The 16,485-nt window shown below is 44.7% G+C and overlaps 1 protein-coding gene across 1 annotated transcript in view; it reads left to right on the top strand.

The window, feature by feature from the left end:
* gsdmeb (gasdermin Eb) overlaps positions 1 to 16,007 on the top strand; it is a 20,460-nt gene extending 4,453 nt beyond the window's left edge. The window contains exons 6-10 of the mRNA XM_076280642.1: positions 1,890 to 1,991; positions 3,984 to 4,111; positions 9,726 to 9,882; positions 11,691 to 11,764; positions 13,485 to 16,007. Of these exons, the coding sequence (XP_076136757.1) occupies positions 1,890 to 1,991; positions 3,984 to 4,111; positions 9,726 to 9,882; positions 11,691 to 11,764; positions 13,485 to 13,706 (683 nt within the window). The 3' untranslated portion in view covers positions 13,707 to 16,007. The remainder of the gene's footprint in view (positions 1 to 1,889; positions 1,992 to 3,983; positions 4,112 to 9,725; positions 9,883 to 11,690; positions 11,765 to 13,484) is intronic.
* The last annotated feature ends 478 nt before the right edge of the window (positions 16,008 to 16,485 follow it).

Raw genomic sequence — 16,485 nt, 5'->3', positions numbered from 1 at the left:
CACAATCTCACGCAGCTGGGATCACAGGAGCTTGCACTGAGAGTAGAGTTAAAGTTTACCGTGAGTGGAGTTGACAACGTAGGATAGCATCATTTCGTTACTTTACTTCACTTGTCACTTTACAGCTTTTACAGGCTTATCTTCTTGAGGTTGTATGTGAGCGTGAAATAACTGAAGTACCAATTTATAGCACGCTTACAGTTATGATCGGTATGAACACCAGTGTTGGGAGTAATGCGTTACAAAGTGTAATTCCACTACTTTTAGTGGTAACGAGCATGTAACGAAGTATTTTTGTAAATCAAGTAACGCAATTACAATTACTGAAATTTCAAAGAGTTCGTTACTTGCGTTACTCTGTTGATCTTGAATGAAAGACTGCAGACAAGATGATAGATGCACATTTGCTGCTTCTGATCTAACGTCTCCGACCTTAGCTGTGTTTCCAGCGATTGTGTTTCATGTTTAGATTGCAGATACATTCTTTACAGTTAACAGGAGCCTCCTCACATTCCTCCTTATTTCGGATTTATGCTAAAACACACGAGTGCATTAGGCTACAATTTGAATGGGCATCTTAAAAGCCTTTTCCCTCATAAGCTCCACTACAGTAAAAGCGCATTGTTGTTTAACTCTGCTCTTTGCTATTGCGCAAAAGCCTCGTTATATCAATTTCTCATTCTTACAACATAGCCACGCCACAACACCAATAGGCCTACATACAGTAGCCTATATATAGCCTTGGCACAAGCAAGCACACGTTTAACTCGAGAGGAAAATGCAGATTTCACTTACCAGATAAAGAAACCTCCAAATAGCCTACCGTACGTACTACAGCGACTTGAGTTATTTGCACAGTATGTTTACATCGGAATTGACGTCCACGGTGTTATGGATTCAGTGTCTGCGACGGAACATGCAACTTCTCTCTGGAACACATATCAGCTGAAGAGTAACCTTCTGCATAGTGCGCGACAACCCCAAACCCTCGGATGCACATAAGAACTTATTTCGGTAGGTCAGCACTTGTGCAGCGCAGGCTTTTCCCAAACTGGTGGTGCTTAAAATGCTATATAATACAACTGTGTTCAAAGCAGGATGAGGATAACCTAAGGTTGTATGTGTATGTGAGCAGACAATAACTGCTTTGAAAATAGGCCATTTAACATTGTTTCACATTACATCCCATTGAACTCATTCCATGTAGCCTACAGAAGGATTGCAATAATAATGATAATAATAACTTATTACTATATTGTAGAATTCAGTGTCAGTGCACCACCATGCATACTACTAGTAGTAGTAGTAGTAGTAGTAGAAGGCAAGCAGTAGGCAGTGTACTGTACATATCTATCAAACCACCTAGATGGTGAGGGTGGCGCAAAACAAGGTCAGGGAGGCCTTCATGCATTGTAGAATGTTTTGGGGTCGGAAAAAGTTTGAGAACTCATGCACACGGCTTTGAAACTACAATAAATAGGTCTAAAAATTAGGTTTATTGTGTGTGTGACTGTTCAGTACTGTTCATATTGACATTTTAAGCAGACTTAAAAGTAACTGAAAAGTTACTTTCTCTAGTAACTAATTACTTTTGATATACAGTAATTGGTAAGGTAATTCAATTACTTTTGAAAGAAGTAACTAGTAACTAACTAATTACTAATTTTCAGTAACTTGCCCAACACTGATGAACACTAATGTTAATGTTCACCGTTAGACGTTAGTGTCTCTGAAACAATGTTTCCGTGGTTGTGTTTGCATATAAGGCTGATAGCTTTGTGTAATTTGATTTGTATAAATAGCATTTTGTGTGTGTGTATTATGTATGTGTGTGTGTGTGTATGATGTACGTGTACGTGTGTGTGTGTATTTTACTCCTTCCCCTCCAGAGTTGTGTCTGCTGCATGACTTAGAGGGAGGCTTTGAGTCCGACTCCGTAGACACCGTGTCCACAGCTCCCATACGCTCACACAAAGGATCCCTGCTGACCGGTACAACCAGTGTGTGTGTGTGTGTGTGTGTTAGCCAGATGCTCCCATACGCTCACACACAGGATCCCTGCTAACCGGTACAACCAGTGTGTGTGTGTGTGTGTGTTAGCCAGATGCTCCCATACGCTCACACACAGGATCCCTGTTGACCGTTACAACCAGTGTGTGTGTGTGTGTGTGTGTGTTAGCCAGATGCTCCCATACGCTCACACACAGGATCCCTGCTGACCGGTACAACCAGTGTGTGTGTGTTAGCCAGATGCTCCCATACGCTCACACACAGGATCCCTGTTGACCGTTACAACCAGTGTGTGTGTGTGTGTGTGTTAGGCAGAAGACTTAAGTGTTCCAACTCAATACTTGATCAGGGTGTGTGTTGTGTGTTTATTTCCGTAATTAACGTTTTGACCCAAAAATAATCCAAAACTGTTTCTCTTTAATAGGCATTTCTGCAAGACTGAATATTACAAGAAACATATTTGTTCTACCCAAAGTTAAATGCTTGAAAATGTCGTATGAATATGTCGAAGAGGTCATTCATAAAATATGCAGAATGTATGCACTAGATAAAAGGCAATTGTGAGGCGAGATATTGCTATTGATTTGCAAATTAAATGTCAAATGTGGATTGGCATACTGAGGTGGAGTCCCTTCTGCCGGCACAGCGGCCCTTAGACCCTATATTAGACGGCAGCAGGAGAGAGTGTGTGCGTGAGTGTGTGTGATTGTGTGATCAGATAAAAGGGGCCATGGTTATAAAATGGAGTATGGTTACAGGGCAGGAGGATTGTGTGTGTGCATGGGGATGTGGCCGAAGTGTGTGTGTTTGTGCGAGGATGTGGTTTTCTCTGGGTACTTCCAGTGCAGTTAAACACTTACAGACAGACACACACACCTCCTGTGGGTTGTGTGCCTGTTGTACCCTGGCCTAGTTTCACATGTATCAGGTGTCATATTAGTTTCCATGGCAGTGTTGTTGCCATGGCGGTGTGGTGGTGTGTTCTGCGTTGTGCTAATAAAAGTAAGTAGAATGTACAGCTCACCAAAGTGCTGTGCAGAGTGCAACCAAAACAGATACAAATTCAAATGAAATTACATAAAAATAAGAAATATGTACACATAAGAAGCAGCAAGACACAGATGTGCAAGCATACAGTAGCAAGTTGGACATTTGGAGGGCAGAGAAGGCCTGAGTGTACAGGTGAGTTTTGAGCCCAGATTCCACAAGCGTGGAGCAGCGACTGAAGGCCCTGAGCTGAGACCAGGGATGTGAAGGCCCATGTTGTAGAGAGAGCAGGGGGATGTGAAGGCCCATGTTGTAGAGAGGGGGATGTGAAGGCCCATGTTGTAGAGAGAGAGCAGGGGGACGTGAAGGCCCATGTTGTAGAGAGAGAAGGGGGATGTGAAGGCCCATGTTGTAGAGAGCAGGGGGATGTGAAGGCCCATGTTGTAGAGAGCAGGGATGTGAAGGCCCATGTTGTAGAGAGAGAAGGGGGATGTGAAGGCCCATGTTATAGAAAGCAGGGGGATGTGAAGGCCCATGTTTCAGAGAGAGCAGGGGGATGTGAAGGCCCATGTTGTAGAGAGAGAGCAGGGGGATGTGAAGGCCCATGTTGTAGAGAGGTGGGATGTGAAGGCCCATGTTGTAGAGAGCAGGGGGATGTGAAGGCCCATGTTGTAGAGAGCAGGGATGTGAAGGCCCATGTTGTAGAGAGAGAGCAGGGGGGTGTAAAGGCCCATGTTGTAGAGAGAGAGCAGGGGGATGTGAAGGCCCATGTTGTAGAGAGGTGGGATGTGAAGGCCCATGTTGTAGAGAGCAGGGGGATGTGAAGGCCCATGTTGTAGAGAGCAGGGATGTAAAGGCCATTGATATTATGTCTGTGCCATGAAATAGCAGACTATTCCCCAAGTGCCATTTACACATGCTAAACTCTAAGTCCATTGATATTATGTGTGTGTGTGTGTGTGTGTGTGTGTGTGTGTGTGTGTCAGATCTAGAGGAAGAGAGTAGACCGCTATCTCCTCTGGCATGTGAGCCAGCAGGCACTAGGACCACACTGCTTCAGTGGCTCTCTGAGCTGATGAAGGAGCGGGCAGCACTGGACATTCTGGAGCAAGCGGTGAGACACACACGTCACTCACACACTCACACACACACACATACTCATGCGCACACACATACACCCTCATGCTTTTTCTCTTACACACGCACATACAGTGGGCATCGCTTTCAAATGACCACTTCATTCGCGCATTACGAGGCGTGAAGCTGCGTGAAGCTTTAGTACCACTTTCAGCCACTGTGCGTCGCTCTGCCACTGTACATCGCTCTGCCTGCCGCCCCATCTGAAAAAGCTCGATTTACCTCGATTTAGGCTACTTGGGTATGGCTTAAGGCTTGACTACACGGTGGTAACGGAAATCGAAATCGAAATTTGCTGTCTACATTATTGTCAGTGTTGGGTTAACGCAACTACGCAAATCAAAACAGTGGTGTGATAATTGAGCCAGTAGAGAAATAACTGTTCAGAATTAATCTGTATCCTTGGGTAGGCTTCTGTGACGTTTTTAACAGGCTACGCTATAGAGGCTTAGACAACTATGACCCACGTTTTGGTTTCGTAAATTAATTTGCCCTACTTCTTGACTGCAATGTAGTCAATTGACTGCTTGACATGTCATTTTTATTTTTCTGTACAATAAACAAATACATCTGCTTTATGCCGCAGAATTACATTCATATTTGGAACTTACATAGTCCAATGCATCGTTACACTACGTTAGTGTTTCCCAAAACCATAGTAGCAACGAACGTTCGCAACCACTATCGTAAAGTTGTGTAGTTACAACTACACCTCTCGACCTGTGGTAGAATGCTAGTAGAAGCATAGTTCCAGGGATCTTCATGTCAAAGACGTCACTGACGCCAGTTATTTGTTTGCAAATTAATAATTATAAATATATTTAGGTTTCTAATTGATATTTACACTTCTAACCACCATACATCCATATTTTAAAATGCCCAAGGCAGAAAATACATAAATTAAAAGTCAATTTGCAGCCATGTGCACGTAAGTAAGTCACACACCTGCAGATAATAATAAGGTGGTGCGCACTTTTTGACGAGTCAGCTGAGAATATGTAGCCTTTGATTTTCATGGAGGGGGGGGGTCCTTGTTAGTTTATGCAAACCAAGCCAAGAAGGCTGAATCTGATTTTGATAATATGATCTGCACAAAAGATAAACTTAGGTAAACAACGATGTCAATATTGTTGTCAAAATCTTAACCCAGATTCGAACTCTTGGACAGGGGACTGGTAACTGCTGTGGAACGGCGGCTGTCATCTGCCGGCCTTAACGCAATGCGCCACAGAAGTATGTGCAGGTGCCCGTTCACGTGCTACTAAACGTCATTAACCACCTTAGTCCAGACTACTGAAGTTTGGAAACTATCGTGGACCAAACTTACAGTACTATGTAAGTACGACAGTTTTGGGAAACAGTCGTAACTTACATGTTGGTTAGTTGAACGATGCATCCTGTTAGTAAAAAGCTAACCTCCGTAGTTGTACGGGAAACGCACCCCAGATCAGCTTGTAGTAGGCCATTAGCAATCTGTTTATTTTATTTTATGAAGCCTACAAAGTAGATCACATGCCACATTCTCACTTTCAATAGACAGATGCAATAGCCATTGGTCAAGTATTGAGTATAAAGCAATTAAGATAGTACCCTATACAAAGAGTACTATCATACTATCATAAACATTCGTTAAAACGAATAGCATTTTGCAACTTGACAAAACACTGGATTAAATATCGTAGACACAGAAGAAAACTTGTACATCCATTGGCCCGTGGGGAGATCACATGCCAGTTGCCTCTCCGTTCAGTGCTATGACTCGTTCGGCTGTGAGCTTGTTTCGCCAAAAAAAACTCTATTGCAGATATCAATGCGTCTTTGTTCATGGGTTTGGCCTCACAGCAGAGGCTTAGACAACATGACCCACGTTTTGGTTTATTGACTGCAATGTAGTCAATTAACTGCTTGACAGGTTATTTTTATTTTTCTGTACAATAAACAAATACATCTGCTTTATGCCGCAGAATTACGCAATTTGCCAGCCTATAGAACGGGCACATTTTGGAGAGAATAGAGAATGTACGCACCCAAGAATCTGTAGGCTATTTGTGGCTGGTTACAGGCAAACAATGTTTAATGCATTAACTCAAGACGTCCAACATTTTCTAAACAATACAAACAGAAAGGATGCAGCAGGCAGCAAATGTAGAAGAGTAATTTCCAGTGGAAGAACAAAATGCTGAATGAAGCCCAAAGATATGAAGGCATATCTGGCAAGTTGTTATTTTTTGAAGACGTAAATGGTTGGGCTATAGGCCTAGTTTGCAAGAAGGAGACATAAAGCGTGATCATGCCACACTATCCACAGCTGTGGTAGCGGAGGATATACTGTTAGCGCAGGATTTATATAAAATTCTTCAACAGAAGGCCTGCCTTTAATGCAGGCTTGCCCAGAAAAAGGCTGTGGTTTGCGCAGCCTACAGTAAGTAGGTCTTAGGAGTCCTCTAGACTTCTTTTAAGCTGTCTCAGACGTGGAAAGTTGCGTTCGTTGGGGGCAGGGCCGGTTTAACAATTCATAGACCCTTGTCTGATTGCCCCCCCTGCCCCCCAGCCAACGTGAATCGGGTGGTTCACGAGCGCATCTGTGAGGCCAAGCCTCACCAAGTAGCCCGTTTGTTTACAACTAACATTACATTTAATTAAACTGCTTATAGGCTATGCTGAAATAGTTTCAACATTTTGAATATCAGTGTCGGGTGAATTAGGAAATGCCATGGCTGAGAGCTGCTTGGGATCCCCCCTGTCAAGCAATAACCATACAAAAAGTTAAAAACAGATGACATGATGCGCGTCACTGACATAATGGGCAAATAATATAGCCTGGATATTCCAATATATTCGAATACATGTGTTTATTTTAGAGGGGATATTCGAACGTCATTTTTGAGCAATTTTGACATCCCTAGTCCACTGTAGGCTACGCCAATCGTCTATTAACACCTTCCACCTAACCCCGGTGAGTGGGGGTCGCTATAATGCATGTGAAATAGCACCATTGAGTAGCCTATGTGAAATAGCCTTAAAATCGTTCCGGTGTTGTGTGCCTTCTGGTTTCTCCACCTACTGGTTTCCTTGCGCGTGCATGCGCTGCAGCAGTTGTCAGACATTCACAAATAAGTTGTTTTAGGCGGTTTGAAGTCGCTTTTCATACGCCATGAGCGCTCGGCTACATTACAGCCACTCGGACAAAAGACATGTAAAAAAAGATATGTTTTGAAAACTAGCATTAAACTGGATTCGATCCCGCAAAAGCAACACACGCGTGACTCTCTCCATCCTGATTTCCTACTCTTTGAGCCAACTAATATGTTACGCGAATCAATTAACTATTGTAGGCTACCATTAATTAATAACGTAAGCAACACCCAGGTAACATGTTGTCCAGGCTATCTGAAACAAGGGGTTGCCTCTCCTCTACAACAACTGGTTACCTTGGGCTGCTACAGTCGTCAGTGCACTGTGCACAGTAGGCCTATGCTACTCTTTGTGGTTGATCAACTAAAAATAAAAGATGTATTTGGTGATGACGTTATTGTAGGCCTAGTAGACCTACATTCTGAGAAATTAAATGGTACGAGAAACGATCTACATAGCGCACCAGACCGCGATGTCTTCAAGGGTTGAATGAAGGGAGTTTGCAAAAATTAGTGTATTTTTCAAGTCAATAAACATTCTTAATTTTCGAATGTCTTTGTCACTGAACATCTGACTTTTAAAAACCATAGGCCTGGTAGTCGCTCAGACAAGGAGTTATAAGATAAAGGCAATACCATTTGTGTCACCTAATCAGTGAAGTAACAAACCACAGTCACAGGCAATGTCAGAAACATGACAGCAGTAGGCTACACACTTCCCCGAATGTGGATGTTACACTGTCATAATATACCACCAGCATTTTGGCAAGTTGAAAAATAGATGACTTCTGTGAAATATCTGCTTTAAAGCAAGACCTGAATGAGAGGAGTTGTGTTGGGAATGTCGGTGCAATGTCCCTGCTATAATGGTCTGACAAACGTCTTGCCTTTTCAAGCAGTTCATAATCACCTGCGAGTTGAAGGGTCATAGGACGTAAAGACTCAAACACATGACAAGTTTGCCGCATACTTGCAAATCTTTGGGAGAGCTGACTGATTATGATGTCCAGAGTTGCATTAAATACCTGCACTTTGAAGTATCTCTCTGCATCGGTTAAGCGCTCATCTTCCGATAGTTCGTCAAAGTGACGCTTCACTCCGTGCTCTAACATTTCTAAAGTTCTAAAAAAAAAAGGAGGCAGGGCGGGGGTAGCGACGAGCCCCGGGAGGTCACGGGCCCTGGTGCGACTGCACTTGCTGCACCTACTATACTGTAGTTACGCCACTGCACCTAATGCAGTTCAGAGAATTAGCAAGATACCATCAGAAGCCAACAATCATAAAGCACAGTGCGTACTCTTCCCAGTACTCTTCCCTGCGCAAGAAGCTGTCTGCGTGTTGTAGGCTAGATTTGCGTGAGTTCTTTCTATCTGCTTTACTTTTGTGAGTTGCGACCACCTAGGCTATGTTATAGACGTTCGGTACCAGTGTTTAGCTGTGTCACAAAACAATAAGCTTTGTCAGACTACTTTTAAAATGATATTCAGGGCTATATACATTTTAAACATTCGGGGCTGAAGACCAGACAAAGCCTTGCGTTTATTCTTTAGGTGGGAAGTGTCAGGAATTTTCATACGAGAGACGCTGTCATTGGTGGTTAGTATATGGAGTAGGGAATTGATAGCAACATATCCAATCACATTATGAGAGATGCTGAATTTAACATAAACTGCGATGTTTGATTTTAAATTAATGTATAAGCGTATCTCGCGGTTGCATCCATTACAAACAAACATGCAATGTGAACGTCTGGGATTGGGGAGAGCACTAAATGCTCTTCTGAATAAGCACGAAGTCAAGCCTTTAAATGAAAAACACTCTTTAATAATCAAAAAAATAAACGCTAATTAAGTAAACTTGTGACCATCAAAAATTGTTTATCGCCTGTAACTCCGTGATAACAGGACGTAACAGGAAGGCATTTGGCTGAGCAACGGAGGTTAATATGCTCTATATTTTGTCCAAATGATGTCTGTCTATCATCGTTGCACTTGGAGAAAACCAGAATGTTTAATTTGTCCTGCGTTTCTTCTACGGCTGCAAACGGGATTCACTCGCCGTTAACCAAATATTTCTTTATTAGGGCAGGGCAGGCATATTTCTGGCTATTAAATTATTTCTAAACCAGTCTGCTAAAGTCTGTAGTGAAGTCTGTGTAGGGTTTTCCAGCTCCATTTCTTTTTACGAGACACCCTGCTCACTTGAGACCTCTGCCGGTTGTTGCAGCGTCGTGGCAGCGTCACTGGAAAAATACAAATTAAAGTCGCGTGATGCCGCGTGATCCCGTGCGCGGACCGCGAGGGAAGCTGGCCAAGTCGAAGCACTGCCCACTGTATATGCACACACATGCACTCTGCACACTGAAATTTACACACACAGAAAACCCAATATGACACACACACTCACATACAGATACAGAAAATACACACACACACAATCCCTGTGTTGGTCTCTCAGCTAGAGGACCGGTGTGGCAATGTGACCCCTGACCTACGCTCGCTGGACCCAACCCCAACCCTGAAGGCCCAGGTGACCTCCGTCCTGCAGCTGCTCCCGCCTGATGCTCCTCAAGCCCTCCTCTCCGCCACACACCTGCTGGTCAGCGCGCTGGACGGTGAGTCCCCGGGATTATTAATCCGAGATTTCAATCTGACTGGATTATTGGGGCAACCATGGCCTACTGGTTAGCGCTTCGGACTTGTAACCGGAGGGTTGCCGGTTCGAACACCGACCAGTAGGAATGGCTGAAGTGTCCTTGAGCAAGTGTCCCCCTCACTGCTCCCCAATCGCCCGATGTGTTTCACTAATTCACGGATTGGGATAAATGCAGAGACTAAATATTATATATATATATAAAAAAATCTATTAATCCAAGATATCTAAATACTAAAGGGCAATACTCATACAACAAGCATACTCATCTGTATAAGTATATATACTCTTTTGATGCCGTGAGGGAAATTTGGTCTCTGCATTTATCCCAATCCGTGAATTAGTGAAACACACTCGGCACACAGAGAGGTGAAGCACGCACTAATCCCGGCGCAGTGAGCTGCCTGCTACAGCGGCGCTCGGGGAGCAGTGAGGGGGTTAGGTGCCTTGCTCAAGGGCACTTCAGCCGTGGCCTACTGGTCGGGGTTTGAACCGGCAACCCTCCGGTTACAAGTCCGAAGCGCTAACCAGTAGGCCACGGCTGCCCCCAAACTAATCTGCATACTAGGGGTGAGAATATAAATAATTTGAAATGTTTGAGTAAGTGTTAACAATTGGTTATTCAGTTATTTGCGTTGCCATGCCAACACTGCTATTATGAGGGTGCATTATGACGAGGTGGATAGCTTCTGGTCTGTCCAGTACTATACGCTTATCAACAGGTCTTGTAGCCTGGAAATCCAGATCCTGGAAATCTAGAAAGATTAAGGGTCTGACCACAACTAATGTAATGGTCCAACTCGAGGGGCAACACCAAGCATGCATTTGAAAATCTCACTGCACGCAAATTGGATAACACTACGACCAATGTTTACTGACTGATTCCGGACTTCGACACAATTGGATAACACTACGACCAATGTTTTTACTGACTGATTCGTTGCAGCACTGTCGTCATCTGTTTAGCTCGCCTATGTCAGATGCACCGAAGTGATTTGGTACCCCACGATACAAGGGACATAAGTAATGAGCATCATTACTCATTGCCAGAGTGTCTCGCTGAGCAAATTCAAATTGTGCTCCCGCGAGAACTCTGGGTTTCCAGGGCACAGGTCTTGAGGAACGCATTGCAAAGACATGAATTCTGTGATGAGCCTTTTATTTCTCTGCATCTCAAATATGTTACATAAAACAGAACACAGAAATGCAAAATGCACTTTATTTTGATTGCAACGTTCTAACTTATCGGTAACTGTACTGGCCTCACAGAATGTTCTTATTAAAGAAGAAATCCGGACATTTTTAACTTCAAAATAGTTTTTCGTTAGGGTCTCCCTGTGCTGGAAAGCAAAACAGACAAAAATTGATTCAAACCAGAGATCTGCACTTGCTGCAGCGCTTCGAAATTAGCTATAAAGCTAACCTTTGGGGGCAAGCATTTAAGCTCGACCTCTAAACACACTCAGAAAACAATTCCAAGACCTATGGAACACAAATGGGTTCCGTACGAGACACCACCGTTCTCGTGCACCGTGCTCGTTTACCTCAAATAGTGTGGCGAAACATCAGACTCAGTACTCTTGTTATTCACGACTGCACAGTCCTGCATCACAACTGAACTCACGGCGAAAACACTCAGATACTTAATGAGAGATGTTACATAGACAATAGTGTAGATGAGATGTGTTATTCATAGTGTAAATGTGACATATGTGTTATTAAGTCCAAGTGTGTTATGAGTGTGTTAATGTGTAAATGTATTTTCTGCAGAAATGTCCGATGAGGGGCTGACTGCTCTATCTTCCTGCTGTACCCCTCCTGTCCTGCAGGCTTTACAGCGACTGGTGAGTGTGTATGCGTGCGTGTGCAAATGAGTGTGAGAGAGAGAGTGTGAGTGAGAGAAAGTGAAGTGAGTCATTGTGTGATATGAGTGCAAGAAGAATGTAAGGCAGGGGCACTGTAGTAAGGCTACAATACCCAGGCTAAACCGGCAGTAGTGTGGTGGCTAAGGAGCCGGGCTAGCATGCGGTAGTGTGGTGGCTAAGGAGCCGGGCTAGCATACAGTAAGGAGCGGGTTAGCATGCGGTACTGTAGTGTGGTGGCTAAGGAGCCGGGCTAGCATGCAGTAGTGTGGTAGCTAAGGAGCCGGGCTAGCATGCAGTAGTGTGGTGGCTAAGGAGCCGGGCTAGCATGCAGTAGTGTGGTAGCTAAGGAGCCGGGCTAGCATGCAGTAGTGTGGTGGCTAAGGAGCCGGGCTAGCATGCGGTAGTCAGAACAGTTGTGGGTTTGATTCCTGGCTGCCACCGTTGCGCCCTTGAGCACGGCTCTTAATCCCGAGTTGCTCTGGGCAGACTATTAATTGACGTATGTAAGTGGCTTTGGATGGAAGCGTCAGCCAGATGAATAAGTAAAGTCAGGGAATGAAACCCTTAGTATCTGTCGCTAGTACATGTCTTAAGGTATCGGGGAGTGAGGTCTATGCACTGCCTGTACTACACACCAGGGCCGGCAGAAGGCATGGGCATGCTGGGCAATTGCCCAGGGCGCCAGACCACCAGGGGTGGCGCAGAGTGGCGAGCTATAGTCTACAACATTGAAAATCCATTGATTGTCAAATAATGCCACAGACGGTTTATGCGGGAGCACCAATTAATTAATTTTCAGTGATATCGGTTAAATAACGGTCATGAATGAGACGTTCAAAACCTAGGGCTGCAGAATACAGAAAAGTGCACAGGTTATAAAGTAGTAAGGTAATATGATGGTCCCATTTCTGTATAATAGCCTGTAGTAATATGTTTATGTTACTAGAGAGCCTAATTGCTTAATTGTAGGCTACCGTTTTTTCCGTGAGGCCTGGTCGCAATTGTCCCGCAAAATTAGTAGCCACGTTGAGCTCCCCCACATACTGAGTCCAGAACCGATCTGCACGCTGCAGCAGGGGCTTCTGGGAAGGATAAGGTAGCACACAGTCCAAAGTGGCACACAGTCTATGAACATGGGGGCGACATATTCCTATGCCCAGGGCGCATGATTGCCTTCCGCTGGCCCATACACACACACGCATGTGCACGCACAGGCACGGACACACATCACATGCACTCACACACACACACACTGTACCTATTAATGAAAGCATGTGGGAATTAAATTTGTGTGTGTGTGTGTGGCTCCTTACACACTCTTCTGTATGAGACATCTGTCCACTCAGGTGCTATGGTTGGTGTGTGTGTGTGTGCGTCTCTTTACACACTCTTCTGTCTATGTTGTCTGTCCACTCAGGTGCTGAGGTTGGCGCGCGCGTGTGTGTGTGTGTGTAAAGAGACAGAAGAGTCTGTAAAGAGCCACACACACACACACACACACACACAGACTCTTCTGTCTGTCCACTCAGGTGCTGAGGTTGGTGTGTGTGTGGTTGGTGTGTGTGTGTGTGTGTGTCTGTCTCTTTACACACTCTTCTGTCTGTCCACTCAGGTGCTGAGGTTGGTGTGTGTGTGTGTGTGTGTGTGTGTGTGTGTGTCTCCTTACACACTCTTCTGTCTGTGTTGTCTGTCCACTCAGGTGCGGAGGTTGGCGTCCGAGGGGGCGTGTTCTCCAGTGGACCCCGTCCTGGCTCAGGAGGCGATCTTCCCGCAGGTGCAGTGTCTATTTGCTGCCTCAGGTGTCAATCTGCACAGAGAGGCGGAGACTGTAAAGGCAGAGGGCGGGGCCTTGACAGGATGCCTCCCATTGGTTATGGGCATCGCAGTCACAGGATTGGCTGCTTTGGGAGAGAACAAGTGAGGGGAAGAAAAGAAGGGCAGAGAAGAGGAGAGAAAGATGGAAGGATGACAGAAGGATAGGGAAGTGGAATAGGAGAGAAGGATGGAAAAGGAGAAGAGGAGCAGACAGGAGAGGAGTAGGGGAAACACACACACACACACACCACTCAGAGGAGTGCTGCAGTCTGCCCTCTCTCACACACACACACACACACACACACCACTCAGAGGAGTGCTGCAGTCTGCCCTCTCTCACACACACACAAACACACAACTCAGAGGAGTGCTGCAGTCTGCTCTCTCTCTCTCTCTCTCACACACACACACACACCACTCAGAGGAGTGCTGCAGTCTGCCCTCTCTCACACACACACACACACCACTCAGAGGAGTGCTGCAGTCTGCCCTCTCTCACACACACACACACACACACACCACTCAGAGTGCTGCAGTCTGCCCTCTCTCACACACACACACACACACACACCACTCAGAGGAGTGCTGCAGTCTGCCCTCTCTCACACACACACACACACACACACACCACTCAGAGGAGTGCTGCAGTCTGCCCTCTCTCTCTCTCTCTCACACACACACACACACACACCACTCAGAGGAGTGCTGCAGTCTGCCCTCTCTCTCTCTCTCTCTCACACACACACACACACACACCACTCAGAGGAGTGCTGCAGTCTGCCCTCTCTCTCTCTCTCTCTCACACACACACACACACACACCACTCAGAGGAGTGCTGCAGTCTGCCTAAGGGTACGTTCAGACTAAGCGTCTTTTTCTCAGCTGCCGGCGTCCGTTTTACATTATAACCCTATGGAGTAGACCGTGTTTTCAAAAAAGTTGTCGGCTTCTTTTAAAACGTGACCGCAACCGTCTTTTTCTGCAGCTCAGAAGTGGAGAAATGTTCAACTTCTAGCGGAAAAACACCACACGTCATGCTGTCTTTTTTACAGCTGACCAATCACAAGCGGATTTCCCATGACAACTAAGTAAAAAATGGAGAAGGTGACAGAACACCACTCGTTTTAGTGTCTGAGCATAGGGAATTTGACATGACTTCACAACTTTACCAAAACATACCAAAAGCAATAGCCAACGTAAGTTTTCTCTTCCGCAACATTTTGAACCCACACGTAACGTTGGTCACTTTGTCTATCGCAAAAAGACGCTTCCGCCAATACGATGGCAGCTTTTTTTTCAAACTGAAAAAGCGGTCTGCACAACTTCTTTTGTCAGAAAAAGACGCTAAGTCTGAACGTACCCTAATGGTGCTGTCTCTCACACACACACCCCACTCAGTAAGGGTTAAGAGCACAAATGCAGATTGGATATTATGGGCTCCCCCTAGTGGTGGCTGCAGGAACTTCAACATTACCCTCTTCTGTTGAAAAGGCCAGCAGCAGAGCACAGGGTGTGTGTGTGTGTGTGTGTGCGCGTGTGGACTGAAAGTTACCTTGACCTTGACTGTGCTCTTGAATGCCAGTGGTGCACCAACAGTGTTGTTAAATGTTTTTTTTATTGATTACTTTAATGAGCCAAGCTGATTTACTGCCTTTATGTCACTGTGTTTACCACACACACACACACACTCCTCAGAGGAGACCATCAGCAGCACTGACACACACACCACAGATATTCACACTCCTCACTAAAGACACACAGGCTGTTTCTCAAAGCCAAGGCTGCTATTTGAAGGATGTTATATCAAGTGTCGGCGAAGTACTGTTCCAATGTCAAGCATCCATCAAAGTCTACCCAATTCTACCATTCTACACCGTTTTGACGAATTTTAAAGGATACATGTGTGTATCGTCTGGGTGCTTGGAACACCCACAATCCTGTGCGCACATTTATGGAGGATTTAAAAATGACGGTGGTGCATTTATTGTTTCTCTAAAAGAAGCGGGCAGGAGGAATCATTTTCAATAACGCACACCTGCTGCTTCCTGCACACTCGCTAGCCTGTTCCATTGAGTGTTTTCCAAATGCTAAAGAAGCCTCGTCTTTGATGGATTGGACTCGGCAGGGCTCAGTTCTACCAAGCACACAAAATCGAGGATCCTCAACTTTGAGAAACAGCACACACACTTCCAGATTTCCTCAGACTCACATGGACATTTGCGTAACACTGGTGTCATTTACAGTAGAGCTCTGTTAATGTTTTACTACAGAACGACATGAAATGTTTGTTTTTATCTTCTTTAAATGCAATTTAATCTCAGCTGTGTTTAAGTCTATCTTGTGGATTAAGTGCATCTTCCTCTAAGATGTTTTTTGTAATTTCTATTAAACAAATTAAATCTCATGACAGATTTGGTATCTGAATGTGATTAATGCCATTCTAGCACAGGGTCACTGACAACACCTTAACCTCACACACACACACACACACACACACACACACTCACAAGTTTAAAAATCACACCTTAAACCTCACACACACACTCACAAGTTTAAAAATCACACCTTAAACCTCACACACACACACTCATACAGTACGTACAGTATACATTACTCACACACACTCATACGTACAGCATACATTACTCTCACACACACTCATACGTACACTAAACATTACTCACACACACACACTCATACGTACAGTATACATTACTCACACACACACTCATACGTACAGTAAACATTACTCACACACACACTCATACGTACACTAAACATTACTCACACACACACACTCATACGTACAGTATACATTACTCACACACACACTCATACGTACAGTAAACATTACTCACACACACACTCATACGTACAGTAAACAT

The sequence above is a fragment of the Alosa pseudoharengus genome, unplaced genomic scaffold (assembly GCF_046254945.1).
Source record: "Alosa pseudoharengus isolate Yale_2024_CS ecotype anadromous, Long Island Sound unplaced genomic scaffold, YU_APseudo_1.1 YU_APseudo_1.1_scf_12, whole genome shotgun sequence".
In the NCBI taxonomy this organism is placed as follows: Eukaryota; Metazoa; Chordata; class Actinopteri; order Clupeiformes; family Clupeidae; genus Alosa; species Alosa pseudoharengus.
This window is presented reverse-complemented; position numbering and strand designations above follow the sequence as displayed.